We start from the raw sequence: 27,371 nt of genomic DNA, 5'->3' as shown, positions 1-27,371 counted from the left end.
GCTGCTCTTCCACCTCTCAACAAACCCAGTGTGTGATTTCCAAAGCTGATCAAAGGCAGCAGACGTGTAAAAGCAGAGCCAAGTCAATTTGATTCCCACAAAAGTTACTTAAACAGGTTTTATTGACAGAAAACGGTGACAAGTGAGTGAAAACGGCAACACTGAGCAGCAATGTAAACTGTTGAAATGAACTCAAAACCTCTGAAGAAACAGCAAGAGGTGACTTTCAAAATAAGAGTCCACCTGCAGGTCCCTGCGTGATTGTCTCAATGAAACCGACAAGGAAACAAAAAGGGGAAGAAAAAAAAAAACGCCCGGCAACCATCTGAAGCCAGTGTCGGTTTTACTTTTGAGTTTTATACCTGAGAAACATCACGTCATCACACTGTCACACTTAGAAATCAAACAGTGACTTTTTTTTTATACCACAGTCTTTTGCCATAATCTAAAATATCTGGAAATATTTTCAAACTTTTTTTAAAAATATATTATATAGTATATATTATGTTAAATCTGGACAAAAACTCTTTTTTTCTTTTTTGCTTTACAAACATAGTCTAGACTAGAATATGCTTTCTTTAGATTTTCTGATTTGATAGTTTGTTTTTACAGCTTTATCTGAAAATTGGATGGAGAATTTTGTCAAGTTATCAAATGAACCCCATCTTAAAAATGTAGGAATTATTGAACATTTAAAACATGGCAGAAGCTGAGATCTGATCGTAGAATCAAAATGAGGTGAGCGAGTGTAACCGTTCTGCTGATCAGCGGAACGTCAGTGCGATAAATAGGTCAACAAAAACGTGCACATTCCAGTGTCACCATAAACATTCTCTGTGAATTTACATCCATCCTGTTTCAAGTGTAAACATACACATTGCACACAGACACACACACACACACACACACACACAGGACGGTTGGCAGCCAATATTTACAATCTGATCGCCGCTGATCCACTTTTCACGTGACACATTCCCCGTTCATTTGTTTTTTTCATATCCTAAAGGATTTAAATATTCATTTCAATTCGGAAAAAGAAAGAACTATGCAATAATCACCTCGTTCAGAGGCCTGACATCAACATTATCGCCATGTGTCATGTTCATAGCTGCTGCCAAGTCAGCGAGGGGCGGGGCTTCTACCAGAAGCACTGAAACACAAAGATAAACTAACACCTTCACACTTTAAAGTCCCAACATTTAAAATAAACAAATAAATAAACCTTGAAAAGTTCTGCGTCTTTGCTGCCCAGAAGCTCAAAAAGCCTCATGTATAATCAGCTGCAGGTGAATTTCAGGAGGTCAAAGGTCAGCATTTTAGCACGGCGGCTACAAGAGAAGCACCATTTGAGATGAGATTTTTTTTTTTTTAACGTGAAATAAACCACAAGCTGCATTTGTATGAAACAGTCGTTGCTGGAAGAGCTGAAACACGACCTCACAAAAAAAAAAACAACACCTCCAGTCCTCATTAAATCTGACTAACATCTTGTTTCTACTTTGAACAATCGACAAAACATCAACGAAAAAGAAACAGTGCAGTGTCTGCTGCCTGGGAATCAAACTCACAGCTGCCGTGGGGAGAGAGTGGGACGGGGTTTCGGAAGTGTGAAATGAAATAAAGCCGAGCAGCATGTTTGGAAACTTTCATGCTCCATAAATTCAAAACATTTCAAAATTACGATTTAAACACTGTTGTTGTTGTAGGAGTGCATCACCCGCTCGGGTCTCTACCTCAGCCGGGCTGAGAAGCAGCGCATGTACTCAGTCACCCAGTGGTCGCTGGCCACCGTCAACTGGGAGCTGCGCAGCTTCTCCAGGTCGGCCGAGCGGGAACGCCGGCGCTCCGGGTCGGAGCTCCGCTTGTGGCGCCGCGTCTGGACGCAGGCGTCCGAGGTGTTGCTCTGTTGGGACGGACACACGTGCACACACGCAAGCGCACACACACACACGCACGCACGCACCGGCCTTCCATTATTGATGTGTGCAGGGTGTTGGGTGTCACCCTCAGCCCACTGGTGTCATGTGACCCAGAAGATCACATGACATCAAAGTTTTCAATGAAAAGTGTGAATCTGTGGCTGTGTCTCAATTCAGGGTCTGCACCCTTCGAAACGAGCGTCCTCAGTCTGAAGGAAGCGTCCTCTGAAGGACCCAGCCTAGAAGGACAAACCAAGCCCCGCCTCCCCGGGAACCACACAGGACGGTCTAGCCTTCAGCGTATTTCCTTGTTGCGTCACCGCCGTTCCCTCCTGCTGGCCAACCCCGGAAGCAACGTTTTTATAGCATCAAGCTAACCATTGGTTCGCCATCTAACGATGGCGTTGGATGTTCAAATAAGTAAAATCCTATGTTAAAAACAGGATATTTTATGTGAAACTTCAATACTTAAATTTATACGAAGTGTCTTTGCCAGTACATGCCACTAATTTCAGCTGACTTCCCAGGATCCCACGATGCTTTGCAGCAGCTCGCAATGCATCCTGGGATACAGAAGTACGCGAAGGATAGTAGCGGTGCATCCTTGGAATCGGCTAAAACGAGTGCGTATTTCCGAGTACGCATTTTGAGCGTCCTCAGCACCCTCGGGAATTGGGACAAGCCTTTGCGCAGTGCTATGACGCAACTTCCTTTCAAATGCGTACTCAGAAGGGTGCAGACCCTGAATTGAGACACAGCACATGTGTGTGTTTCTCCTGAACAAACTGGAGGAGTCTGGGATGCTCTTACGTGGTTGGCTGTCCTCCGGAGCTCCGCCCCCTGCTGCCCCTCCCCTCGGCTGGATGTCCGTCGGCTGTCCTTGGTGCTGATGGCCGGTTGGCTCTTGGCTCGCGGCGGTTTGCGCATGACAGGCGGCGGCGGCGGCAGCGGCGAGCCGCCTGGCCGTCCCGGCTCGGACCCGGGACCCTGGCGGCGGCGATGTCGGCGCCCGGGCGGCGGCGCTGGCGGGTCGGAGGGCTCGCCGTCCGATGACGGCGTGTCGGCAGGGCCGTTGTCCGTGTCCGACTCGACTGGAGGTCGGCTGCTGGGAGCCGCCGCATCTGCTGCCGCCGTCGCTGCATCACCGCTCCCGTCCTCCTGCACGCCGTTCTCTACAACTGGGACACACAACAGCAGACACACAAAGTGTCTCATTTCAAGTCGGATGAGTCTCTGGAGCTTCACTGAGCTGCAGAGGAGACTCAAGGAGGAACCTCTATACACAGCAACATCGGAGCTTCTCCCTTCCTCAGAAAACCCGTGGAAACAAATGTACTGCTATCACTACATGTGTGACTACATGTGTGAACAGTCAGGTGACTGTGGGCCGGATTTTTTTTGGCTGGAGAACAAGGTTCAGCTGGACTGGAACAAACAAAGTGGTCGTGGACAGAAGAGTGATGGAGAAGGGAGGGAAAACCCGAGTCTGCTGGGGCTCTTCTAGAGAGTCATGTGACCAGGATTCGCTGAATTAGCCACGCCTTCATATTTGGAATTGTGGGATATCGACCAACACGCCGAATAACTGCACCGCCGCAGATCCTGAAGGTTTTTCCACTCCTGTCGCTGTTCAGAGTTAAGCGTCTGGAGCGACTTGAAAGCCGTCGTGTCTGGAGCAGAGCCACTGAAAACGTCCGAGTGCCAGCAGGAGGAAACTCGCCCGTCCAATCGCTGAGCCTCCAGCATGCAAATATTTTTAGTGTCGCCGCCTGCTGAGGCCACGCGGCCTGCTGATGGAGAGACGCTCTCATAAGCCTCATGAGGGGAACCAGGAGAACCAGGGACATACAGTATACTGTATGTCTAATTGTACTGGGACAAAACCAAGCAGTGACCCGACAGCAGCAGAACCACCAGCCTTTAACCACTGATGAGGAGAAATTGGAGCACCAGCACCAGAATCTGAACATCTGATAAACATAAGGGTGACGGAGGTCGGACTACGGTGCAGGAGGTTGCTGGTTCAAGTCCCCTTTAACAACAAAAATGTGTACAAAACTGTTGACTGTTGGTTGTTAGGAGAGACTCAGAACCAAAGATGAGAGTGCATAAGAGTTGAACCCACAACCTCTTGATTGATAGTCCAGTCTACCGACCCACTGAGCCGTTCATCCCGACGGACTGAGTCTTCTGAGCCTTGACCTTCAAACCCAGAGTTGTCCAAAGAGACTCAAACCAGCAACCTCCTGCACCACAGTCCAACCTCCATCACCCTAATGTTTGTCCAAACACCCCTTCAAGAAGTCCGGTACCAAATATCCAGATGTATAAGACAGTAAAAAAAAAGAATAATAATAAAAAATCAGATGCAGGAAACAAGTTAGTGCAAACCCAAACCCTGACCTGCAGTTGGCGGAGGATCTTCTGCCGCGGCTTCTCCGCCTCCCGCCTCAGACTCCACCCCAACAGGGGGCACTGTGTCCCCGGGGCTGGGAGACCTGTGCTTGGCCTCAGTGGCAGTGGTGGGCGGGAGCGACAGCGGGACGATTTTGTTCCGGGACAGCCTGGGTGTGGACCAGCCGCTGGACTCGGAGCCGCAGTCCCAGCCCTCCCAGAACCAGGGCTTGTGGGAGTGCTCCATCACCCGGCGGGTGAGCCGGTAGCGCACGGAGTCCTCGTAGCATTTGGAGAAGGTGTCCCACCGGGGGTCGCGGAACTTCTTCATGTACTCTGTGCGCACTTTCTTGGTCACCATGGCTCCTCGGGAAAGACTGTAAAAGAAAAAAGAAAAAATAAGCACGCAAACAATACCACAAAACGAAGATGACTTTCCAGAAACTGAAACGGCTGTTTCTGCTCCTCGGCCTCTGATTGGTCAGTCATATTCTGATCAATGAACATGGTTGACTTGATTCTTTTTTCTTTTTACAGGATTAACTATCATGTAAAATTTAGCAGGCCGAGGCCTCTGAGTGCATCTGATTGTTGCAGCCTCCGGCGTGTTCTTCCGGCCAGGTATAATTTTACCTGTTAGCCCCGCCCACCTCCTACCACACATCAGATTACAGCAGCGGGGTTGAGGACTATTACAGCCTAACTAGCCTGATGCATGAGCCCAAACCCAATCATACATATTTACGGAATATCTCCGCCTACACACATAGTATAGTGTTCTGATATTTTAACTCACATAATTTCATTTAAATCGAAAAAATGAACCAACTGATCCATCAGATATGACTTACAATCGATCCAAACGTTTCATATAGTGCTCTGTCACAATATTACACTCATTTTACCGTGAAAATGCCAATTATTGCTACTGTGTATTTTTTCCGCCACTGAAACCAGATACGGCGCTGTTGTTTTCACACACACACACACACACACACACACACACACACACACACACACACACACACACACACACACACACCGTCACAGGTCGCCTTTGAAAAACTACATTTCACAGCAGAATAAAAGAGGTGATGATGTAGGACAGTCGCGCGTGTCTGCTGAAAGCGGAAATTCCGTCGGACGCGAGAATTGGGTGATTAAAGGGCAACTATCGCTGCAGAAACAGCCATATTCAGGCTCACCTGGCCGCCCCGTTAATCCCGGTTTGTAAACACGGTGGGGATTTTAAAAATGGGATTAACGGCAGGAAGTTGAAGTCTGGCACATCCGGTCACCTTCCACGGGCCGCCGTTCCGCTTCTTTTCCTTCCCCTGACCCGGCCAAGTCCCTTCAGCACCGCTGACACACGACGAGCATCGCAACCGCTTCTCTCCGTCTGACAGCCTAAAGCCCCGAGCACGCAGCAACAAGCTAGCCGACACACAACAATCATTTTCCGGCGCGGCGCTTCAAAGTAAAACGGAGAGCGCCTCAGTCTCACTACATGACAACTTTACATAAAACTTCACTATGGGCTTTACATAGTGAATAATTGCGGGGGGGTGGGGTGGGGTTCACAACATTACAGAGTCCAAGCGGACATAAAGATAGGACAAATGGGTTTGGAAAAAATAAACATTAAGGGGGAGCAGCGAGTTTAGCACATTGTTCTTTCTTTTACACTTTAAAATTAGTATATTTTTTATCAAGAGTAAATTAGCATTGTTTAAAAATGTATGTTTATTGAAACATTGTTTCTCAGCCAAAACATTTTTTTGTAGTAAAGTGAAAATCCATTCAAACAGTAACAAAAGAAAGTAGACTTCCGGTCAATAATTCTCTAGCTTTACTGATCAACTCCGATAGAGCGGAGTAATGAGAAATGATTTATAGCCAAGACGCAGTTTGCGCGTGCGCGCTCCATCTGTTTACTAAGGACAACAGGTGAGGAAACAACCAGTTGAGGGCAGAGGGGTCTGACCGACAGAGGGCGACTGTCACTCCTCTCAGTAGAACTGTCTATATTACCTGCCGGGTTTTCTTTTTGAGAATTAGAATAAAGAAAAACAAATAGTTATTATGATTGTTTGATGCTGATTTTACAAACTATGTAAACAACATGACTAGCTGAGCGGTTAAAGGATCACTTTGAAGATAAGATATAAAAAGTATCAGTGTTGTTTCTCCACCTTTTTCCAGGTGAATAAGTTAATCAGATTTAGAAATCACACACAGTCATACATGAAAATAAAATGACTTTATTTGTTGCATCTGTTTTTGCTTTGTTTGTTTGTTTATCCTAGATCTCAGTTGGTCCGAGTTGAAGTGTGTCGCACCTCGAAAGCCATAAAGCACTTGGTTTTGCTTTTCCAATACACACCAGGACACCATTCACACTTAAAAGCTCACATACATAACAGGGAATAAATAATATGTACAAGTTGGATGCCACACACAGGATGGAGCTCCAGGCTGATCGGAGGATTTGACTGCTTGACTGTTTGCCATTTAGAAGCACTTGCGATGGACGATGCTGGGACCGGCCTCATCGTACTCCTGCTTACTGATCCACATCTGCTGGAAGGTGGAGAGGGAGGCCAGGATGGAGCCGCCGATCCAGACGGAGTATTTACGCTCAGGTGGGGCAATGATCTGCAGACAGGGATGAAAACATCGATTGGTTAATTACCTTGTGACATCGCCCTCTAGTGGCTGGTTGCAGCAAAGGCCATAAAAGGAAGTACATGTCGGAAAAGCAGTGAAAGATAAAAAATAAAAACTTTGGTGATATTTCTAAAAATGCTACAGATGGTTTTTCGCCCTGTGGCAATGTCAAGATTGGCTTTTCACACAGGTGCGACGCCAATTTAAAGTTTGAGTTATTTGATGCTGCAAAAAGGGAGAGGAGACAAATATCGGCACATCTAACGGTGGTGGCCGCAGAGACAGTCCCGGCGGTTTGTCCCTCACCTTGATCTTCATAGTGCTGGGGGCCAAGGCGGTGATCTCCTTCTGCATGCGGTCAGCGATACCCGGGTACATGGTGGTGCCGCCAGAGAGCACGTTGTTGGCGTACAGGTCCTTGCGGATGTCGATATCGCACTTCATGATGCTGTTGTAGGCGGTTTCATGGATGCCGGCGGACTCCATGCCTGTAGGAGTCGGAGGGAGAGAGAGAAGAGATGAGGAGGCGTATTAGCAGGATCACCCAGCAGTTGCTGTCTAGAGTGGAGGGTTCAGAGGTGCAGCTGAGCGGACGCACCGATGAAGGAGGGCTGGAAGAGGGTCTCAGGGCAGCGGAAACGCTCGTTGCCGATGGTGATGACCTGGCCATCGGGCAGCTCGTAGCTCTTCTCCAAGGAGGAGGAGGAGGCGGCGGTGGCCATCTCGTTCTCAAAGTCCAGAGCCACATAGCACAGCTTTTCCTTGATGTCGCGCACGATCTCACGCTCAGCTGGGAAACGGAGAGGGAACAACGCTCAGTCAGCACCACACGGGGGAAGGCAGACCGGGAGCGGCGGCGGCGGCAGTGCGTCGGCCTGCGTTCAGCGCTTACCGGTGGTGACAAAGGAGTAGCCGCGCTCAGTCAGGATCTTCATCAGGTAGTCGGTCAGGTCGCGACCGGCCAGGTCCAGACGCATGATGGCGTGGGGCAGCGCGTAGCCCTCATAGATGGGCACGTTGTGGGTGACGCCGTCTCCAGAGTCCAGCACAATACCTGAGGAAACAAACACAAGCTGCTGATTAGAGAACCAGCACTACTGCCAGGGAACCTCAGCAGGAGACCTAGAAAGTGCCTGCTGTTGTGATCCATATCATATTTGATGAGGGAAAATGTAAAAATGAGTACAAATTCTACATAAAAAGGACCTCTTGCAATCCTGTGGGTGTGGGTTGTACTCACCGGTGGTACGGCCGGAGGCGTAGAGAGACAGCACGGCCTGGATGGCCACGTACATGGCGGGGACGTTGAAGGTCTCAAACATGATCTGGGTCATCTTCTCCCTGTTGGCCTTGGGGTTGAGGGGGGCCTCCGTCAGCAGGGTGGGGTGCTCCTCAGGGGCCACACGCAGCTCATTGTAGAAGGTGTGGTGCCAGATCTTCTCCATGTCGTCCCAGTTGGTGATGATGCCGTGCTCGATGGGGTACTTCAGGGTCAGGATGCCCCTCTTGCTCTGGGCCTCGTCACCCACATAGGAGTCCTTCTGACCCATACCCACCATCACACCCTGGGAGGAGGACCAAGTGGTTGGTTAGCAAGGTTATTGGCATTTTACCAGTCCAGATTTTGTAAGACCACCATGTACTGGCATTGTAGTGGAGCTCATCAAACATCCAGATGGTCCTTAAATCAAAGCGGGACAAATGCTGGTGACGCACCTGGTGACGGGGGCGACCCACGATGGAGGGGAACACGGCCCTGGGGGCGTCGTCTCCGGCAAACCCAGCCTTCACCAGGCCGGAGCCGTTGTCACAGACGAGGGCTGTGGTCTCATCGTCGTCACACATGTTGGCGAGTTCTGGAGGTGGAGACGATGGTGAGTTCAAGAAGCACGGGAACAAAAGTCCATCAACGGTACGTTTTAACTCTCAAAAAACAACAGTTGTCTGACTTTCAAACCATCACTTTCCTTCTCCAACCTGCTAAAACTAAGACCAAACACAACTGTTTGCCTCTCCGGCTCAGGGGCGAGCGTTGATGTTCCGTCTTTAGAGAACAATTTCAGAATTTGACAGTTGGACTTGTCTGTTTCGTGTCTCTTCTTTATAAGGCAGCCCTGTTCTGTGTCAACGGTCACATTAGAGATGGTATCAGCTGTAACTCTTCTTTAAAGGGCCTCTCTCAGCCAGCAGAGTCTCATGTTTAACATCAAGACACAACGAGAGGGCAGTTTACATAACAAACGGGATGGCTATTAAATCATACTTGATAACCCAGAGTGCAGAGTGATTGTAGTAGTGGGACTTTTATATGTGTGTTTACTCGATGGATGTTGGTTTTAAAGGATTATTCACTTCAAGTACCTTTACATGCGACTTTAGCTTAATAAAGCATAACACATTCATAACGCAGCTTAGTATTAAATTGTAATTGTTAATATCCAATTTTTGCTTAGTATTAGTAAATATTTGGGTAATTCATCCTATAGCTACTTTTCTTAGAATACCCCCCCCCCCCCCCCCCCCGCTACATTCACTTTACATATACAAAAATTTTTGGGGTAAATAAAAAGTTAATAGGAATGCTAGTCTGTTTCTGTGAGTGATAAATTGGAAAATATAACACAATAGATTGTTCTCTTTCCTTAGAGAAATAAGTTCCAACAATTATCATCGTCATATTATCATACCAATGTATTCGTACTTTTTTCTTCTTCTTTTTTTTTTCCTAATATGCGATCTCAAACAGGATGTTTCCAAATTGACTGTCAAAACAAAAGCTTAATCAAAAATGCTCGCTGCCAACTTTCTCTGGCCCAGTTCGGATAAACAAACCAGCCTGAACTGCTTAAGAGCGCCCCCTCCCGGCCATACGCCTCTCCACCTGCCGCCTACCTGCTGCTTGTCTCCGGCTGTCGGTGAGGCTCCTGTGGCCGCTGCTGGCTCCTGCTGGTGAAGGTGTCCGGCCACCGGCCTCCTCTTATATACCCTCTTCTCCCCCGCTCTCCAGCAGCCGCCGGACGGCCGCCGTCACCTCCTCCCCCCCTGCTTCCTCGTCAGGCAGGCAGCCGCTCGGAATGTCGGACGATTCCGCAGGAATCCCAGCGGCCCCCGCGGCCATATTTGGTCGCGCGAGAGGGCGTCCCGCCACACACGCGCGCCCGTGCACACACACACTCGGCTGGGGGGCTCGCCTCGCGCGTCCGCCGGGGGCCAAATATGGAGAGGAAGCCCGCGCCAGGCTCGCGGCGGGACGCACGAGCCCGTGTATGGAGCGGGACGGCGGCGACCGTCACCACAACTACTAGCAGCTACTGGAGACACCGCTGCCATTCACAAGTTTCACTGACTTTCGAGGTTTATCTGTCGATTTATGAGTAAAAAATAAATAAATAAAAAAATATGTAAAAAATAAAAAAATAAAAAATAAAATTAAAATAAATAAATAAATAAATAAACACTGCTAAAAGTTAGCGGAGGTTCTGGTCATATACTCAACTCGCATGTCATTTGTGCTGTTTCGCAGAGGGAAACTTATACACGACCAATGTCAATCTAATAGGAACCCACCGCCAGCTGTCGTGAATCCAGTCAGTGACAATACAAAAATAAGAAAAAGTAAAAATTAGGTTTACGTGTAGTGTTGGCGTGATGTCATCCCAGTAGTGTCCACAAGGCTTTACCGTCGAACTTGCTTCACTACAGTGACGTAACCGGGTTTTCAGTCGGAATATTCACTGTAGTCTCCTGACACATTATCTTTTAGCAAGTATGCCAGCTAAATTCCAGTAAGTGAACTTTGCATGTATGTAAAATTGACATGAATGTGGTCACAGCGGGTAAAACAAAACAAACTAACAGTGTTCGGTCTGCTGTGTATGTGTATGACATTGCTACCTGTTTTTTCATGTTTCAGTGCTTAAGCAAAAATATACTTTCTTGTGGTTGTCTGACTTATTTCCTTTGGTGAAACTGAAGAATGGTTAGAAAAAGAGAAAAAAAAAATGCCAACAGAATCTCTACTGAATTTAATGGTGTTATATACAGTAGTCAATTTTGAGTGATGTAGTACAACACTGATTGTGCAGCTCTGCCGACAGGTTTGAAAGATGTTGTGAGTCTTTATACTTTTTTCTTCTTTTTCAGTCAATCCTGGATTTGTGGAGGTCGGGAGCGCGGGGTACCAACAACTGTCTGCACACAGCAGCTGATCCAACATTCATTCTCTGTTTCTAAAATAAGTCAGGAGCTGCAGGCCGGCAGACAGCTGCAGACAGCGCCGGAACAACAGAGCCGTCTGTGTTTATCCAACTGTCGGCTGAGCAGCTTGGAGGTGTCGGGACCTGTAGCGGCCAGTCTGCAACCCGTCTGCATGGCAGCCCAGCCTGAAATGGGAAGTGAGCAGAAAACAGGAGGCTGGAGGCTAACGGCCACCGTGTCCAAAAGGGGAGAACACGATGCAGCTGGAACGCCCACCGGCAAACGCAGCCTGAGTGAGTGAGGCAGGCAGACACAACGGCATTCCTTGGAACATCTGAATGCATTCATCTCAGAGAGCTTCAGCCTGAATCACCTTTCAGCCCAGTGCTGCACTGAAGGAGCAATCAGCATCCATGAATTAGGATGAAAGTTGAGGGTTGTAGAGGATTTTATATTAAGAGGGTCAGGTGACATTTTCTGATCCACTTAATTGTTCTAAAGTTTGATGTCCACTGTCAACATCGAAGTCATAACAGCAACAGACAAAAGTATTTCTCAAGGCTGCTTGAGTCTTAAAGTCAGTTTGCTGAAAGAAGCAAAAAAAAGTTGATCTTAGTCGGAATGTATAGACTAGACCGAGAAAAACTTGGATAACTGCCTTGGTTTCTAAGAAACAAAACAAAAAAAACTTTAAAAAGTAACCTTTAAATTAGTTTGTGTGGATTAAAGAAAAAAAAAAAAAAGTTTTTCCAGAAATTCTCAGGTAGGTGTGGACCAGACCAGAAACCGGATGTCCTCAGTCTAACCTACTTTCTCTATTTTGAGGCGGCTTGAATGTCATCTGCGATGCTGTGAAAGCGGATCTTCCCAGAGAATCCCTGCCACCGCGGCGGCGTTCAGCTCACCGAGTGGGTCGGGATATATTTAAAACCAACATCTGCACCGACTCACTCAACAGGAGGAGGTCCTGACTAATGTTGGGGCGGGGGGTGGGTTTAAACCAGGTCTGGCAACACACGGTAGGCCAAAAGACTTTAAGATCTCTTTGATTTTGAGTCTGAATTTTGGGATGATCCATCTTGAAAAGCTATGGTCCACAGCTTTTGTCTGGTCGATCGGTTCTACCTGCTGGAGTCCTGCTCCAATCACTTTGACCTCAAGGACGACACTTCCTCATTAAATGAGAACAAGTTTGCCGGAAAGATCTGATCAAGAGGTTGGTCAAAAAAGTGAAGCAGGTCTCAGTTGTACAGAAAAAAGGCAACACGTTTATTTAGAAAAAGGAGCTGAAATTCTGACACAACTAACAGAGAGAGGGGGAGGCGGGAGGAGGGAGACGTGCAGCAGGCCCTATTTGAATGGCTCGTCACATCTGGACCTCCACGTAATGTTCATAATTGGCTCGGAGGACAAACTCGAAGTAGGGCTTTGACCTCAGAGTGCTCAGCTCGTCCAGATCCAGCAGCTCCTTGACGTCCGGCAGGTAGGTTTGTAGAGACACTCCTGAAAGGTATGGAGGGGAGGAAACGCAGGCCGAGGTGAAGGAGAAGTCGCTGCTGAAATATTATGAGACGTGCTGCTACCTCTGGTCAACCGGCTCTCACCTTCCTGGATAAGTTTGAGGAGGATCTTGACTAAGATACTGTCTTTGGCGGCCTCCAGGGGGTCGTCACTGCCGTCTGCCGAGGACCAGCTGGCCGACAGACAGACAACAGGTTGAAACCGGGAGCTGGCAGATTTTACTGAACTTGACCAAACTAGAGGAGGATCTTACTCGTCTCTTCTCAGCACTTTGGCAAAGATCTCACACTTCAAGGCCTCGACGTCCACGGCATCTTCCTGCAACACAACCCAAACAAAGAACCCGGTCAGGCATCATTGAAGCTGAATCTGAAGCTGAAGATGAGGCGGCAGCGGCGCTCCGACAGGAAGTCACCTCCTCGATGTACTCCAGCAGGTCCAGGGCCTTTTTGAAGTCGTACTCGTTGGCCCGTCGGTTGTCGTCGCAGATGTACAGCTGCAGAGAGGCGGACAGACCGACAAAATCAGCGGCAATCCCAAGAGACCCGAAGGCCCCGATTGGTCGGAGGCCCCGATTGGTCGGAGGCCCCGACTAGTCCGAGGTCCTGATTGGTCGGAGGCCTCTCACCTGTATGAGGCTGTGGGCGTTGAGCAGAGGCATGGTGTCGGGGTTCTCCAGCTTCTCCTGCAGCAGCTGCCGAGGCAGCGTCTCCTGGTGCAGCAGGAAGCGCTCCTGCTCCACCACGTCTGAGTGGACAGGAATAAATATATATATTTTTAAAAAGAATAAAATGGGAAAAAATCCTGGCAAAGTCCCTGAGGTCTCTAGAAGAGCAGGACCTCACCGTCCACATGCTTGCTGATCTGCTCCTCTGGCAGGTCGGACGCCAGTAGCGCCAGCTTGCTGAGCGCCAGCAGTGTCTTCTTCTTCACAAAGTAGCGCGTCTCCGCGTTGGCCTGGTTGTATAGCGTCTTGTGAGCCTGCGCAAGAAAAAAAAAAAAAGAAAAGACAAAAGGAGAAGAAGAAAGTCAGACTCCTGAGAATGATTTTGATGGAGAACAAAGTAACAAATTACAGGTTCTAAAACTGGAACTCTTTCCAAAACCATGTTAGAAAATGTGAGTTTGATTGTGTGTGTGTGTGTGTGTGTGTGTGTGTGTGCCTGTCGTACGCTGCGGTAGTCGTGCACGTGCACATGGTGCAGCCAGCTGAGGTGCTGGTGGGACTGCAGGAAGCTGGCCAGCTGCTGGTGCTGAGCGGCGGGCTGGGACAGCAGCTTCCCCCTCTTCCCTTTCTCCATGTACCAGCGGAACAGGAAGTCAGCAAAGTTCTGAAAGAAGGAAGTAACACCGAGGCGGCGGCGGCAGCAGATTTTAAGCAGGCTGTTTTTTTGTTGTTTTTTTTTCAATTTGAAATGCTGCCCAGCAGCGCCACAGCTTCCTGTCTGCACCTGATCGGCGAACTTGGCCATGTAGTGCTGCAGGCGGCTCTGGTTGTCCGTCTGTTCGCACATCTGCACCAGGATGTCGAAGTCGCAGTACTTCTCAGCCAACGCCGCCACCCACTGGTACTGACCCAGCTCCACTGCAACAACAGGAGAGCAGTTAGAAGGGCCGCCGAGTCCCTGAACACACCGCCAGAAGCCGAGGGTGGCAGTGAGAAACATTCAGCCGGTGTTCAGTCAAGCTGAAAATATAATAATGTGACTGAACACAAGGACGTCTGCATTTGGCTGTTCTATAGTTTCTTGAAAAGCGTCATACAAATAAAATGTATTACAACTTGCCGTCATGATGCTTTTGAAATGGATTTTAAATGGATTTCACTTCTAATAGCATCGAGTGAAGTCGGGCCCCACCCAGTGAAATGCTGAACTGCACACGATTCACATTTCAAATACAGTATTTTCTGTATGATTTTCTGTATTAATCAATAGTTTTCCCCTAGAAGTTCTTAACAAATTGTATAATCATGACTATAATAATGTTACTATTCCTTGAACTTGTAAATATTTGGTCATTAAGATGTGGCTACAGACCACTTGGTAAATTACTGATGCATTATGTAAATTTAGATTAATCTTTATAGAAATTATTTTTTTTTATTAAAAAAAATAATGAATTACTATACATTATTATTATTATTATTATTATTATTATTATTATTATTATTATTATTAACACTCCGAGGAGAGCGGCTGAGTGGGCGGAGTCGGACTCACGCAGTGGGGCGAGCAGCTCCGAGCGCCGCTGGCTGTACTCCATCTCCAGGCTGTCGTAGCGATCCTGCTGGCTCCTGGGCTGCAGCGAGCTCAGCTGGGCCACGTAGCCGCCCAGGTAGATGTCCAGCAGCGCCACCAGCTGCTCGCACAGGGCGCCGCGCAGCTCAGAGTCGGCGTGCGGGTACACCGAGTGCAGGATGATGTCGTGCTGGCGGGAGATGACGGTGCGGACGCCGCCAATGCCCCCCGAGGCTGCAGGTGAGGAAGAAGAGGAAGAGGAAGAGGAAGAGCAGCAGAGTCAGAACCACTCAGTCGCTCATCATTCTCACCCTTTGCAACAAAATGACGTATGTGAGGCGACACCTGTCCACGGGATGTACTCGGGTTCTGCAGCCGTGTTCTCAGCGGCCCGATACATGGAGGCCTTGGTCTCTCTGTACTGACCGGCAGCCTGCAGAACGTCCTGCACACACACACACACACACACACACACACACACACACACACACACACACACACACACACACACACACACACACACACACAGTCACTTTCACTGACAACATTTCAAAACATATCCATGACCTCACTGAACCTATAAATACAGAATTTTACCTAAAATGACATGTGAACCTGCCAATTCCCCTGAGAATTCCTTAAAAAAAACTCTAAATACTGACAGTATTTGTGTTGGTATTTAGTTTAATATAAAAGGAGGTTCATAGAGCTGGACCAGTTCTAACTAATTCTGCTGGTTCCTGAGAGGCGCTGTTGAATTTCATCTGTGATTTGACAAAACTTCACGACTTTTCCCGGTTTTCCATGACCGTGGGGGAAAGCGGCAGACGACTCCTCCAGCTTCCTCCACCTTCCTCCAGCCCGGTCGTACCTTGATGGCGCTGTTGACATTGAGAACCACCTCGGCCCACTGCACCGAGTCCACCGGGTTCTCCTTCAGGCTGCGCTCCTCCTCCTCCAGCAGGCACTCAAACACCGAGGAGATCTGGGACACCTGGCAAGGGCGGGGAGGAAACTTTAAAAACAGGCTCTGATCCGCATGACCGGCGCGTCGCCGCGCCCAGACACCCACCTCCCTGAAGAAGACGTCGGCAGCCGTGAGGCTGGGCGGCACGGCGGTACCGGTCTTGTGCAGCGCGGCGCCGATGGCCCCGTTGATCAGCTCGGGGTGCTTGCTGTGGTGGTTCTTCAGCACCATGGCCGCCTGCAGCTTCTCGGCATGCTCGCACAGCAGCAGGCGGGTGGCCATGTGGGTCGAGCGCACCGGCACCTGGCCCAGTCGGTCCAGCAGACCCACCTGGTGGGCGGGAGGGGAAACAGAGGTGGACGGTTGCAGAAAATGATCCACGGCCCCTTACAGGACACATCCACTCTCACTAACAAAGTCTCGAACTATCAGAGACGGCAGTTATGCAGTCAAAACAATTGGCTGACAAACTTTTGGGGGGAAAAAATTATAGAATTGGTGTCAAAGTGCAAAATCAAACAAATTCAGTGTTGATAAGTAAGATTAAATCTCTAAAAAAAAGATGTGAAATTGTTTTGTTTTGCAGGTTTTATCCATTTATTTAATATTTATTCCCAAAGCTGGTGCGTGTGGCGGCAAAGACTTGCGTTCTGATCAAATAGCACCATCTTGTGGACACTTAGCGATAGGAATCTGAACAAATATTTTACTTCACGTTATTCTGATAAGCATTATGTTTGTATGTACATACGGGTAAAACAATTCTCAAAGTGATTGAAACTAAAATCAAATTTGGAAAGTCCATGATGAATTTCCGGCTGGTAGCTGATAGTTTAATCCCATGCTATGTGTGTGTGTACCTGCAGCAGGAAGTCCATGAAGCAGCCGTGGGCCTTCATCTTGTCCTCCAGCTGGTGCAGGATGATCAGGGAGGTCAGAGGAAACCCGGCACTCTCTGCAGAGGAAGACAGAGTTGAAGGCATCCCACAGTGAATGCAGATACTGTGTGAAAAATAAAGGTTCCTTCTCCCCCGACCCCTGCGCTCACCGTCTGGCACCGACTCGGCCCAGCGGGGGTCCGAGGCCGGATAGTCGTCCACCAGGTCCAGGTCGATCCGGGTGACCACGGCGTCCAGCTCGGCGGCCTCCTCACTGTCGGCGGGGAAGAGCTTGTCGGTGACAGTCTGAGCTCCCACCAGGTCGTTCCTGAGCCAAGGACACAGATGCAAACAGCTCAGAACGACACCAATCAGAGGAACTGACCTCGCAGAACCAGAGTAGTGAATAAAGCCGTCGTTTCAAAAATAAAAATTTAAACAACCAACAAGAGTTCAGTGTCAGAAGTGAAATTGATGCTACATTGAAGCTGACCAATTTTTGCACCTTTAGGTTGATAACAGTGAGAGTTGTGTTAAAGTACTTTTCAAATTCGATATGATAATCGATATTTAATATTAAATGGATATAAATTTTACTCCAGTTAGCGATATGGATATGCACATCACTAGTCTACAGACGCACCGGCAGAACTGCAGGAAAGCAGCTTTCAGGAGTTTGGTTTTGTCCTCCTGAGCAACGGGATCGGCTCTGGTTGGAGTCTCCATGGAAACCTTTGACAAGACCAGAAATAAGACTGTGAGTTGGAGTTCATCTGCTGGAGTCCCAGTAAGGCACGGGTGATGACTCCGTGACAGCCGTACCTCTGGAGCTGCGGCCAGCGAGGAGCACAGTGAGTCCTCCATGGTCTCCGGCAGGATGGAGGCGCTCTCGCGGGCCACCACCGCCACCAGGCCGCTGTTCAGGGAGAAGAAGACAGGCAGGTTGGCGCAGCAGCCGCCGCCACGGACGCCGTCACCTGCACAGGGAACATCGCGTCAGAGACGGTGAGGCAGATTTTTGCTTGCGGTGTAGCTTTCTTGACAGAGTGACAGACGTTTCTCACCTGGCGAGTTGAAACTGATCTTCTCCTCAGGAAGTGTGGCCCGGCCGGTCCCCGTGGAGCAGGCGAACACAAGCTCGTCATTGTAGAGGAAGGCGGAGGAGCCGGGGGAGGGAGGCAGCACCAGCCGGGTGGCCTGCAGGGCCTCCTCGCTCTGCGGACACAGCAGGGCCAGTTGAAGACAGGATGTTACGCTACGAACCATTGGACCATTTGGGGTTGGACTGTGTTTTTTTTCTAAATGGGACAATGATCTTAAGGAGGCGGAGCCAACACAGGGCCGGGTCGATGATGACGACTGACCTGGAAGGGAGGATTGTACTTGGTGACCTCCACGGTGAACTGGTCCAAGACGGCTGCGCCGCCGTCCTGCAGGGTGACCAGGCAGAAGTAGGCCAGGCAGGGGGTGTCTGCCGGGTGCCAGGCTGCAGTCAGGATCACCAGGCCAGCTCTGAAGGGAAACCAGGGGCGGAGACAGACAGACAGACAGACAGAAGTGTGAACAAAAAAAATGCACAGGTTCAATGGATGTATTATAAGAAATTGACTGCCAATTTTTTTTATACAGTGGCCAATCGAGGTACTGCAGCCCAAAATCCAATGCGGCTGAAAAAGCATTTTTTCCCATAGATGGCAATGTAAGAGTAAAAAACAGCTGTAAAACAGCTGACAGGATGACCTTTGACCTGTAATCCAGTTCATAATAATTATTTCCATCTTAGAATTTTAGGTCATAGACTTTTAATCTTTCTAAACCATTTAGGCCTCGTTCAGACTGCCAACCAAAATCTGATTTTTCACCCATCCAGACTGAACCTGGATGGCCCTTTTGTAGTCTGAAGAGTCACAAATCACATGAAATCTGATTTTTGCAAGACGGATTGAAACCACCTTCGGGAGGCAGTTTCAAATCGCATTTGTACAGATGCGTCTCAGTCTGAACAGCTCCAAACACACCAATGGCTGACACCAGACTCAATGCGCCATTCGAGATGCAGCGGAAAACAGTGGAAAACAGCAGCAGTCCCTGGACAGAGGAGGAAACTCATTGCCTCATCAGTCTGTGGGGAGATGGCTCCATTCAAGCCAAGCTCCAGGGCCATGTATCGCAACAAGTCCATTTAGTTTTTGCTGCTGTCGCAATTATATGACGTTGCACACTACACGCTACGCTGGACGACACCTGCGCTCCGACGTCGTTGCTACAGCAACCTGCCAGATCGGTCAGTAATGTGGCCCAGTCTGAACAGTGCCAGATCCCATTTGGACACGTGCTAAAAACCGTGTGGAGCGTAAGTCCTAAAAATCATATTAGAGAAGGAATCTGATTTGAATCAGATTCGCCTGCAGTCTGAACGCAGCCTTATACAAGACGGAAAATCCCCAGAAAAAAGATTTTTCAAAGATCCATAGTGGATCCTCGGGGCCGGGATTCAACAGCAGACAACAGGAACAGACTTACTGGCTGAGCTTCATGTCCAGGTATACCACGTTCACGCCCTCCTTCATCTCCTCGTAGCTGCTCTCTGACCCCTGGTGGACGACAGACCGTGTTGGGGAAACATTCTGAGCACCAACACATATGCCTGCGTGACGGACCGCCCGATCTGCCGCGCCCGACCAGGCAAGTCCTGGCGCTTACCCAGATGGCGTCGGCGATGCTCTCGCTCAGCGCTCGCTGGACGTCCCAGCTGAGGACCTGCTGCTCGCCGTCGTCGTTCACCCTCCACTTGCTGATACTGGAGCTGGTCAGCGTGTACAGGCTGCAGGCTTCGGCCGCCCACAGCACGCTGTGGAGCTGCAGCGGCGGTGGAGAAAATCCAAATTTCATTTGTCCTTCATTCAAAATGAATCTGCGACAGCGAACACGGTTTATTTCAGTATTTTTCAAAGGAAGTCCAGCCGCCCCCAACTCACCGTGTCGTTGGCCGGCGCTGAGAGGATGCCAAACAGGCTGGAGACGCGGCGTCCGATTCCTGAGAGCATCCCCTGGCCGTGCATCACGGCTCGATACTGCAGCTTCCCAGAGGAGTCGGCGCTCGCCCTCAATAGTCGGTTGTTCACCGAGGATATGATGAAGCTTCCGCCCTGACAGCGGACGGGAAGAGAAGGAGACCAGAAGCAGAACAGAAAGATCAGAGGAGCAAATTTGCTTCAGCAAAGGCAAGAAAAAACTTTCTGAAAATGAGAAAAAGGGCCTTGTGACAACTAAGCTTCATGACAGACCTGGACAGCGACAACAAAGTTGCAGAGATGTCCGAGGTCCACTTCCGTGTCGGTGTAGTTGCCCTCCTGGGCCAGACTGGGCCACAGGCGGGCTAGTCCTTCATCAGACACGGCCAGCACGGAGATGGCCTGGACGCTCACCATCTCCAGAGGCCCCGCCGCCGACGTCACGACCACAAGGTCGGCCGTGTACTTGCACTCACGGTCAGGAAGCTGCAACTCCTTGCACACCGAGAGCTGTAAGGAGGGGGGGAAGAAAAGAGTCATTCTGATTCATCTGTGGACAACGACGGCTCTCGATCAGCTCCAGCTCCCCGAGGTGACCTGTACCTTGGCCACGGCCGTCTGGCAGATCTTCCAGATGATGAGTCGCTCTCCACACACCATCCAGGCCCAGCCGCTCTCGTTCACCTTCACCGAGATCTGGTCGTCGGCTGGAGGAGGAAGCAAAGACACGCACGAGCTCGGTGAGCCGGATCTATCAGGCCCGGTCAGACATGAGCAAGAGAGAGAATATCCTCAGTACCCTCGGCCATGGTCAGCGCCTCCATCACCTTGACCGGCAGCGAGGAGCCGAAGGTTTGCACGTCATAGTTGATGGACTCTGCAGCCGCGTGGCTCTGGGCCCTGCTGGGTGTGGACCTGATGGAGGGAGAGAGGGAGTTTCCTCAGCAACAATGACGACACAACGCACTGGAAAGGTTGAATGAGCAAAGGTGGCACTTTCACATTCTGTAGTTAAGCAAAAGTATAGGAACCTGAGTTTAAAATAAAAAAAAAACTCTGGTAAAAGTACTGATTCAACTAAAAAGCAGTTTCTGTTTTTTGCCAAACAATACATTGGTTGATAATTTTGCAAAATAAAAATACGTTTTTTGCCATTAATGAAAAAGTTCTGACGGATTAATGTGACTTATTCAGAATAAGGTACATAGTTTTTGCCAAGCTCCAATTAGCAAACGATGTTAACCGTATGAGAGAAAACAGACAAATTCTCAGACGTCATCGTGGAGTTGCGACATTGGCTAATAAAGACGGAATGAGACCGAGCTGGTCATTTATTTGACTAAGATTCTGTGGGAAGAGAAAAAGAGGAACGTTGTCGTCAGGGGAGAACTAACTGACTCATTCCCAGGAGCACCTGTTGGTCCCGCCAGGAACAACAACAACCACAACAACACGTTTAGCAGCAATGGAGCCTGAAGAAAAGCCCCCGGTGCTCAGAAAAGGCTCACAGTGAGCTTCCAGGGCTGGAATAAAACAACATACAAAAGCCCTCCTCGCGTGTTTTGAACCGTCGTGGTGACGCCGAGACGTCGCCCTGTCCTGTCCGTGTCATGTCGCTCACCTGGCAGGCGTTCTGCGCGGGGAGAAGAGCAGACTGCTGGCCGCACCGGAGAGGCTCTTCCTCCCGGCGGTCCTGGACGGCTGCCTGCGGCCGGAGCCTGTCGCCGTGCGGGGGCTGAACATGCCTCTGCCTCGTCGACCTTCGCCTCGAATACGGCTAAACGCTCCGAAATGGCTTCAGTGTTCACGACTACACCGAGAGAAAAAAAAAGGCGCTATGGAAATGCTCTCTCCAAACAGCGCGCGGTGACAGTGTGTCGCTTAATATTTGCGTCATCAACAAGCGGCGCATGGGAAGCTCCGCCTCCTCTCTTAAAAGATGCCGATAAAGTGCTAAAGTTCTTTAAAATAATAATAATAATAATAATAATAATAATAATAAGAAGAATAAGAAGAGTGTGTGTGTGTGTGTGTATGTGTGTGTGTGTGTGTGTGTGTGTGTGTGTGTGTGTGTGTGTGAGAGAGAGAGAGAGAGAGAGAGAGAGAGAGAGAGAGACTTTTGACTACTAAGTGGACTAGCTCCGTTCTCCCTGTGTCTGCGTGGGTTCTCTCCGGGTTCTCCGGCTTCCTCCCACACTCCAAAAACATGCATCAAGTCAAGTGACCAAGGTTTTTGTCGCTGTACATGGAGATACAGAGTTCTTGGTGAACAATTTATTTATTTATTTATTTTTATTCATAGATTTAAATATTTGAACATTAGACCCCAGATTTCACAGACCTTGAAATTGATAAAGACTAAAAAGGCTCAGAAATTGTTTTCATTATTAGACTTATTTGCACTTCTGGAGTGAGGCCCTCTCATTATTAAATGGTTTATTGTTTTTGTTTTATTTTTGTTTTTTTGTTTGTTTAGTTGCTTTGTTTTCAAATTACATGTCCCAACGTTGTCTAACTATTACTATAATGATGTGCCTTAAATGTTTAAGGCACATCAATGTCCTCAAGTCGATGACCATGGCATGAGTAGTAGAACTCCGATGTCGCTACCTTGGGACATGGGGCGCCAGGGTAGTCAGCAGATAGCCGATAGCCGCTGCATATGAACAGCAACTGCGAGATAGCAAGCTAAGCTAGCTAAGGTAGCATGGTTGCACGGAGGCGGACCGGGGGAAAGTGAAGCGACCATGGGGCGCCAGCGACAGGCAACGGCTCCATAGCTCCAAGTGGAAAACCAAGTTGCATTTGAGATCTCCTTTTTTTCTAGGTTGCACAGAGTCAGCACCGAAAGCCAAGGGACGGTATGCAAGTAAGTAGCGAGGCGTCATCTCGCTGGTGACGCTAAAAGTTTTCCAACCTCAAGGCCTACTGCCACTAGTGGTCTGTTAGCCGGATAGCTAAGCTAACTCCAGGTATCCTCTTAGAATACCAAAAGAGGAGATTGTTTCCTGTTTATAGTTACACAAATCTCCCACGTTAGTTCTGACAGAACTAATGAGTTTGAAATTCATAAAGGTGCATCTTCTTTCACTTTGTGTAATTACAGCCCGCTTCCTTGCTAGCTAGATGCTCTATTAAAAATTACTTAAAAAAATAAAAAATAAATAAATTATATATATATATATATATATATATATATATATATATATATATATATATATATATATATATATAATGAAGAATCAAGCCTTCGGATAAAAGTATCTTAGATTGCGACAAATATACAGCGTGACGATATATTGACGATATATCTTCATGTTGCATGCATGCCGCGCGCGGCTTTGTAACGTTGCCGGGGGGGAATTCAACTACTGGCGGTAAGATGATGTGATGCGCAGGTGCGTTGCACTCAGGTGTGTATTTGTTGTTGCCGCCGCCGTTTGCGTTCAGGTCATGAAGCGGGTCCGGACGGAGCGGGTCCGGATAGAGCAGATCCAGTATGACGTTGCTCAGTACCTGAAGCGGAGGCAGTATGTGGACATTGATAGTTCCCTGAAAGGAGTCAAGTTCCAACAGTCAGCAGAGGAGATGGCAGCCAGCCTGACAGGTGAGGCACCTGGATGATGATGATGATGATGAAGGGGGAATAAACGGTATAAGTAACTTTAAAATCTCCCCATTTACCTCGAGACCACAGATCCTTTTTGAGTTGTGCCTACTCAGTCAAGCAGTCATAGTTTGCTGCACTTGTCCTCTTCAACTGTGACCTGTGGTATCATGTTGTTTCTGCTCACACACCAGTGCAGACCGAGTCAGGCTGCGCCAACATCGTCACAGCGGCGCCCTGCCAGTCTGACCCTCAGCAGTACGAGGCCCAGTTCTCCCGGCTGTGCTCCTTCCTCTCAGGTACGCAGCTCACCTCCGCGCTGCACACTTCCCGCCTGAACTTTGACCAATCAAGCTCATCGTGTCCTCTCGCGTTCTGTGAATTAGAAACTGACATCTCGTGGGCCAAGGAAGTGAGCTGCGTCCTCTACCCGCTCTTCGTCTACCTCCACCTGGACATGGTGAAGTGCGGCCTAAAGGGGGCGGTGGACGGCTTCTACGGCCGCTTCCACGGCGCCTTCCTCCAGGATGGCGAGCAGCGCGCCACCGTGGAGCAGCTCCGCCACGTGCTCACCGCCCAGGACGTGGCAGCCAACCCCAAGCTCAGCGCCTTCCTGAAGCACAAGTACGTGGTCCACCTGACAGAGCCGGCCTACAGCTACCTGCTGCGCTACCTGCAGAGCGAGGACAACGGCGCCCTCTGCCGGGCGCTGAGCGCTCACCTGCAGCTGGAGGTCACCGCCTCCAGGAGGACGGAATACCAGCTGTACGGCAGCGGCGCCGCAGCCGGCGGAGGCGGAGCCGCCGCAGGCCCAAACTCGGCCTCCTCATGGGCGGGAGTGGACGGGGCCGAAGGCGGGGACGGCGTGGAGGTGCCGGCGGGAGTCCCGCAGAGTGAGGCGGCGCTGGAGGCGCTGCAGGACTGCATCAAGAAGGTGCGCGAGGGCCCGCCCACGCTCACCACCGTGTGCTTCTACGCCTTCCACCACACGGAGCGGATGCTCAACACGGCCGAGGTGTCGGCCGACAGCCGGCTTCTGGCCGCCGGCTTCGACAGCTCCACCGTCAAGCTGTGGAGCCTGCGGGCCCGCAAACTGAAGGCCAAGCCGCACCAGGCCGACGTGTCGCTGGTCCACCTGGCCTGCGACGTCCTGGAGGAGGAGGTGAGTCGGCCCAACGTGTGTGTGTGTGTGTGTGTGTGTGTGTGTGTGTTCTGGAATTTTTCGATTGTTGGATTTGACATCCAGGAAGTCTTTTTGACTGTTTTTTTTCATTGGTGATTAATTCATTTTTCTTTGTTTATCAGAACTGAGGGGTAGATCCTCAAAGAAGGGCGCGCAGCGCTAAAATGCGGTGCATTTTGCGGGGGGATTGCGCCCGCAATCTGCGCCACAGATGCGGGGATCCACAAAGGTTTTTGTGCTAATGACATGCAGGCGCAAACACGCCCACGAATGCGGCACCTGAAACAGGTGCGAATGTTGCGGTCTGGCAACTCGAGAGCAGTTTGCGCCAAAGGTTGTTGGTGAGTGCGTGTGTTTGACAGCGAAGCTCTGCCAGGATAAACGCTCCTGTGTGCGCTGGGCATTACGATGCCTCCTCCGTCTACCAAGACTGCTGCCATAATGAAAGGAAGTCAAGACGCGTTAGTCACCAACACCTGAGTACCATTTGTATTTTTCATAGCCTATCTAAAGTATTGGCATATATACTGTAGTCTATGCCTATCTATATATAAGATTTGGGGAGCCATATATATATTTCAGGCTTTTCAGAGAGGAAAGTTTCACTCAGAAACCAGAAACACTCTGACGGACAGAAGCTGCGCCTGGTTTTGGCTGGCGGTGTTTGCGTCTGTCAAACTGCGTGCGGACACGAGCGCAAACTCTTTCTGGATCTGCCGCTGTTTGAATGAGGCATATTTGCATAGAAGGGGGTGTCCTCCTTTTGCGCGTAATCACTCATTTCAATACATTCAAATGAGTCTGGCGCAATACTGCCGCTACCTGCGCCTCGGCGCATTTTGCACCGATTTTCACGTTTGCGTCCCCTCTGTGGATCGGAATCACCGTTCTTGGCGCTGTTTACACGGAGTTTCTGGCGCAAAAGCCGCGCAATCGCTTTGAGGATCTGGCCCTGAATTTTCTCTTTAATTTGAGTGTTTCCACAGTTCAACTAATCTATAATAATAATGTAATAAGAAGTGTCAGCTTTGACTGGGGATGGACATTTGAAGTTGAAACAATCTTAGAGAATCTCTGGAAGCTATTTGAATAAATTTAGATATTCGCGTCCATCTTCAGAGAGTCCTGTCTGGTGCACTGTTTGGGACTGTGGCCTGTTCCATTTTCTTTTTTGCTAAATTTGCTGAAAGTCTAGCTGTGGAAAACACTCTTTCTGTTGACGTTTTCGGGGCGCACGCACTGGTGTACACACTGGTGTACACAAGCTCAATTTGTTTTGGTCGTTTTTCCACTAGTGCTTGTGGAAAAAGGTGAGCACTAGTGCCCCCTTGTGGACATGCGCCGAGCTGCGCGTCTAAAGTGAGGGACAAGGAGGGAGACGTTAGAAGTCACAATTTTTGCACTCGATTAAATATTTGAATATTCCAAATTTGTTGCCCATCCCTGGTCTTGACTCCCTCTCCGTCCCCAGGGCGACGAGGAGGACGGCTCCGGCAGCGAGATCAAGACGATGCGAGGCCACAGCGGGCCAGTGTACCGCACCGCCTTCCTGACGGACAGCTCCGGCCTGCTGTCATGCTCCGAGGACACCACCATCCGCTACTGGGACCTGGGCAGCTTCACCAACACGGCGCTGTACCAAGGCCACGCCTACCCGGTGTGGGACGTGGACGTCAGCCCGTGCAGCCTCTACTTTGCCAGCGGCTCGCAGGACCGCACGGCGCGCCTCTGGACCTTTGCCCGCACCTACCCGCTGCGGCTCTACGCCGGCCACCTGGCCGACGTCGACTGCGTCAAGTTCCACCCCAACTCCGGCTACCTGGCCACCGGCTCGGCCGACAAGACGGTGAGGCTGTGGAGCACCCAGCAGGGGGCGTCGGTGCGCCTCTTCACGGGCCACCGGGGCCCCGTGCTCTCGCTGGCCTTCTCCCCCAACGGCAAGTACCTGGCGTCGGCCGGCGAGGACCAGCGGGTCAAGCTGTGGGACCTGGCCTCGGGGAGCCTCTTCAAGGACCTGCGGGGCCACACGGACAGCGTCACCAGCCTGTCCTTCAGCCCCGACAGCAGCCTGGTGGCGTCCGCGTCCATGGACAACTCGGTGCGGGTGTGGGACGTCCGCGGCTCGCATGCTAGCGGCGGCAGCGGCGGCGGCGGTAACGCGGCGGCGGCGGCCGACGGCTCGTCCGGCGAGCTGGTGGGGACGTACAGCAGCGGCACCGGCGCCGTGCTCAACGTGCAGTTCATGGCCTGCAACCTGCTGCTGGTCACGGGCACGGCGCAGGAGAAGGCGGAGCCGTGAGTCGGATCCAAACCTCTCCCGGACTCTCTCTCTCGCCCCCCTCTGGACGATGTTTACACACTTCTGGTCACTTTTCTCCTCCTTCTCTGGATGTCAGTATTATTTTCCACTTCTCCATTTTTCCCAGATTTCTTTTGGTTTCGTTTTAAGAACTCAGGCCAGAGCTGTTTAGTGTCATCTGCAAGTATTATGGGATGGATGAAAACGTGATGACTAGTTTACTGTGCCACCTGCCCTCCAAAGTAATACATTTTGTAACGTTTAACGTGCCCTCTAGTGGACACTGAGGTACTTCCTTTCTGGTTGTCCAGTCGACGGTGTTTGTCCACTAGAGGGCACTGTTGTGTCTTGCAGTTAAAAAAAAAAGAAGCAGATATTCTAAGAATTGACAGAGAAAATATGATCTTGTTGTGCAAACACCTTGACTGAAAGTAGGTGTTGGGTTGTTCTCCTCACGGCCTGTAGGGGGCTCTCCAAGTATA

General features: G+C 49.9%; 4 protein-coding genes across 7 annotated transcripts; 1 reads left to right on the top strand and 3 right to left on the bottom strand.

Annotated features, from left to right (window-relative positions):
* Positions 1-104: 104 nt before the first annotated feature.
* Positions 105-5,723, bottom strand: ccsapa (centriole, cilia and spindle-associated protein a). Of its 2 annotated transcripts, none has more exons than XM_076015624.1 (4): positions 5,522-5,723; positions 4,326-4,693; positions 2,733-3,100; positions 105-1,906 (listed from the first exon to the last, which is right to left on the bottom strand). In XM_076015624.1, exons 2-4 carry the CDS (start codon positions 4,675-4,677, stop codon positions 1,733-1,735), a joined length of 894 nt encoding a protein of 297 aa, XP_075871739.1. In that variant the 5' UTR covers positions 4,678-4,693; positions 5,522-5,723; the 3' UTR covers positions 105-1,732. The 2 variants fall into 2 exon arrangements, with proteins under 2 accessions (XP_075871739.1, XP_075871740.1); XM_076015625.1 differs by lacking the exon at positions 105-1,906 and adding an exon at positions 1,947-2,077 and having other exon boundaries at positions 2,684-3,100.
* Positions 5,724-6,561: 838 nt separating this feature from the next.
* On the bottom strand, positions 6,562-10,032 carry acta1a (actin alpha 1, skeletal muscle a). Its single transcript, XM_076015639.1, has 7 exons — positions 9,876-10,032; positions 8,700-8,839; positions 8,224-8,548; positions 7,876-8,037; positions 7,582-7,773; positions 7,290-7,471; positions 6,562-6,971 (listed from the first exon to the last, which is right to left on the bottom strand). The coding sequence occupies exons 2-7, from the start codon at positions 8,826-8,828 to the stop codon at positions 6,828-6,830; spliced, it is 1,134 nt and encodes a 377-aa protein (XP_075871754.1). The 5' UTR covers positions 8,829-8,839; positions 9,876-10,032; the 3' UTR covers positions 6,562-6,827.
* Positions 10,033-12,425: 2,393 nt separating this feature from the next.
* nup133 (nucleoporin 133) lies at positions 12,426-21,687 on the bottom strand. 2 transcript variants are annotated; one of them, XM_076015668.1, is made up of 25 exons: positions 21,422-21,687; positions 20,600-20,715; positions 20,404-20,507; positions 20,074-20,310; positions 19,765-19,935; positions 19,490-19,645; positions 19,310-19,380; positions 18,151-18,310; positions 17,851-18,001; positions 17,609-17,763; positions 17,430-17,518; positions 16,957-17,114; positions 16,769-16,863; positions 16,014-16,238; positions 15,813-15,935; positions 15,287-15,386; positions 14,924-15,175; positions 14,153-14,286; positions 13,874-14,032; positions 13,547-13,682; positions 13,330-13,448; positions 13,117-13,197; positions 12,955-13,019; positions 12,785-12,873; positions 12,426-12,683 (listed from the first exon to the last, which is right to left on the bottom strand). In XM_076015668.1, exons 1-25 carry the CDS (start codon positions 21,541-21,543, stop codon positions 12,547-12,549), a joined length of 3,405 nt encoding a protein of 1,134 aa, XP_075871783.1. In that variant the 5' UTR covers positions 21,544-21,687; the 3' UTR covers positions 12,426-12,546. The 2 variants fall into 2 exon arrangements, with proteins under 2 accessions (XP_075871783.1, XP_075871784.1); XM_076015669.1 differs by having other exon boundaries at positions 18,151-18,298; positions 21,422-21,686.
* A 738-nt stretch (positions 21,688-22,425) lies between these two features.
* taf5l (TAF5-like RNA polymerase II, p300/CBP-associated factor (PCAF)-associated factor) lies at positions 22,426-27,258 on the top strand. 2 transcript variants are annotated; one of them, XM_076015633.1, is made up of 5 exons: positions 22,426-22,669; positions 23,251-23,407; positions 23,602-23,706; positions 23,794-24,569; positions 26,062-27,258. In XM_076015633.1, exons 1-5 carry the CDS (start codon positions 22,664-22,666, stop codon positions 26,887-26,889), a joined length of 1,872 nt encoding a protein of 623 aa, XP_075871748.1. In that variant the 5' UTR covers positions 22,426-22,663; the 3' UTR covers positions 26,890-27,258. The 2 variants fall into 2 exon arrangements, with proteins under 2 accessions (XP_075871748.1, XP_075871747.1); XM_076015632.1 differs by lacking the exon at positions 22,426-22,669 and having other exon boundaries at positions 23,150-23,407.
* Positions 27,259-27,371: the final 113 nt, after the last annotated feature.

The sequence above is a fragment of the Nelusetta ayraudi genome, unplaced genomic scaffold (assembly GCF_046127955.1).
Source record: "Nelusetta ayraudi isolate G7.1 ecotype Tasmania unplaced genomic scaffold, CSIRO-AGI_Nayr_v1 ptg000192l, whole genome shotgun sequence".
In the NCBI taxonomy this organism is placed as follows: domain Eukaryota; kingdom Metazoa; phylum Chordata; class Actinopteri; order Tetraodontiformes; family Monacanthidae; genus Nelusetta; species Nelusetta ayraudi.
This window is presented reverse-complemented; position numbering and strand designations above follow the sequence as displayed.

What these genes read in the sequence shown, in the direction of transcription:
- ccsapa (XM_076015624.1), bottom strand. Translation starts at nt 4,677, where the DNA reads ATGGTGACCAAGAAAGTGCGCACAGAGTACATGAAGAAGTTCCGCGAC. An exon ending in AGATCCTCCGCCAACTGCAG is followed by an intron (nt 3,101 to 4,325) that starts GTCAGGGTTTGG and finishes TGTGTGTCCCAG; the next exon opens with TTGTAGAGAACGGCGTGCAG. An exon ending in TCCGGAGGACAGCCAACCAC is followed by an intron (nt 1,907 to 2,732) that starts GTAAGAGCATCC and finishes CCGTCCCAACAG; the next exon opens with AGCAACACCTCGGACGCCTG.
- acta1a (XM_076015639.1), bottom strand. Translation starts at nt 8,828, where the DNA reads ATGTGTGACGACGATGAGACCACAGCCCTCGTCTGTGACAACGGCTCC. An exon ending in CTACTCCTTTGTCACCACCG is followed by an intron (nt 7,774 to 7,875) that starts GTAAGCGCTGAA and finishes TCCGTTTCCCAG; the next exon opens with CTGAGCGTGAGATCGTGCGC. An exon ending in CCAGCACTATGAAGATCAAG is followed by an intron (nt 6,972 to 7,289) that starts GTGAGGGACAAA and finishes CCCTGTCTGCAG; the next exon opens with ATCATTGCCCCACCTGAGCG.
- nup133 (XM_076015668.1), bottom strand. Translation starts at nt 21,543, where the DNA reads ATGTTCAGCCCCCGCACGGCGACAGGCTCCGGCCGCAGGCAGCCGTCC. An exon ending in GCTTTCCTGCAGTTCTGCCG is followed by an intron (nt 17,115 to 17,429) that starts GTGCGTCTGTAG and finishes TCCTTGGCTCAG; the next exon opens with GAACGACCTGGTGGGAGCTC. An exon ending in CCGACGTCTTCTTCAGGGAG is followed by an intron (nt 15,936 to 16,013) that starts GTGGGTGTCTGG and finishes CGCCCTTGCCAG; the next exon opens with GTGTCCCAGATCTCCTCGGT.
- taf5l (XM_076015632.1), top strand. Translation starts at nt 23,191, where the DNA reads ATGCGCAGGTGCGTTGCACTCAGGTGTGTATTTGTTGTTGCCGCCGCC. An exon ending in GCTGTGCTCCTTCCTCTCAG is followed by an intron (nt 23,707 to 23,793) that starts GTACGCAGCTCA and finishes TCTGTGAATTAG; the next exon opens with AAACTGACATCTCGTGGGCC. An exon ending in GCGACGTCCTGGAGGAGGAG is followed by an intron (nt 24,570 to 26,061) that starts GTGAGTCGGCCC and finishes CTCCGTCCCCAG; the next exon opens with GGCGACGAGGAGGACGGCTC.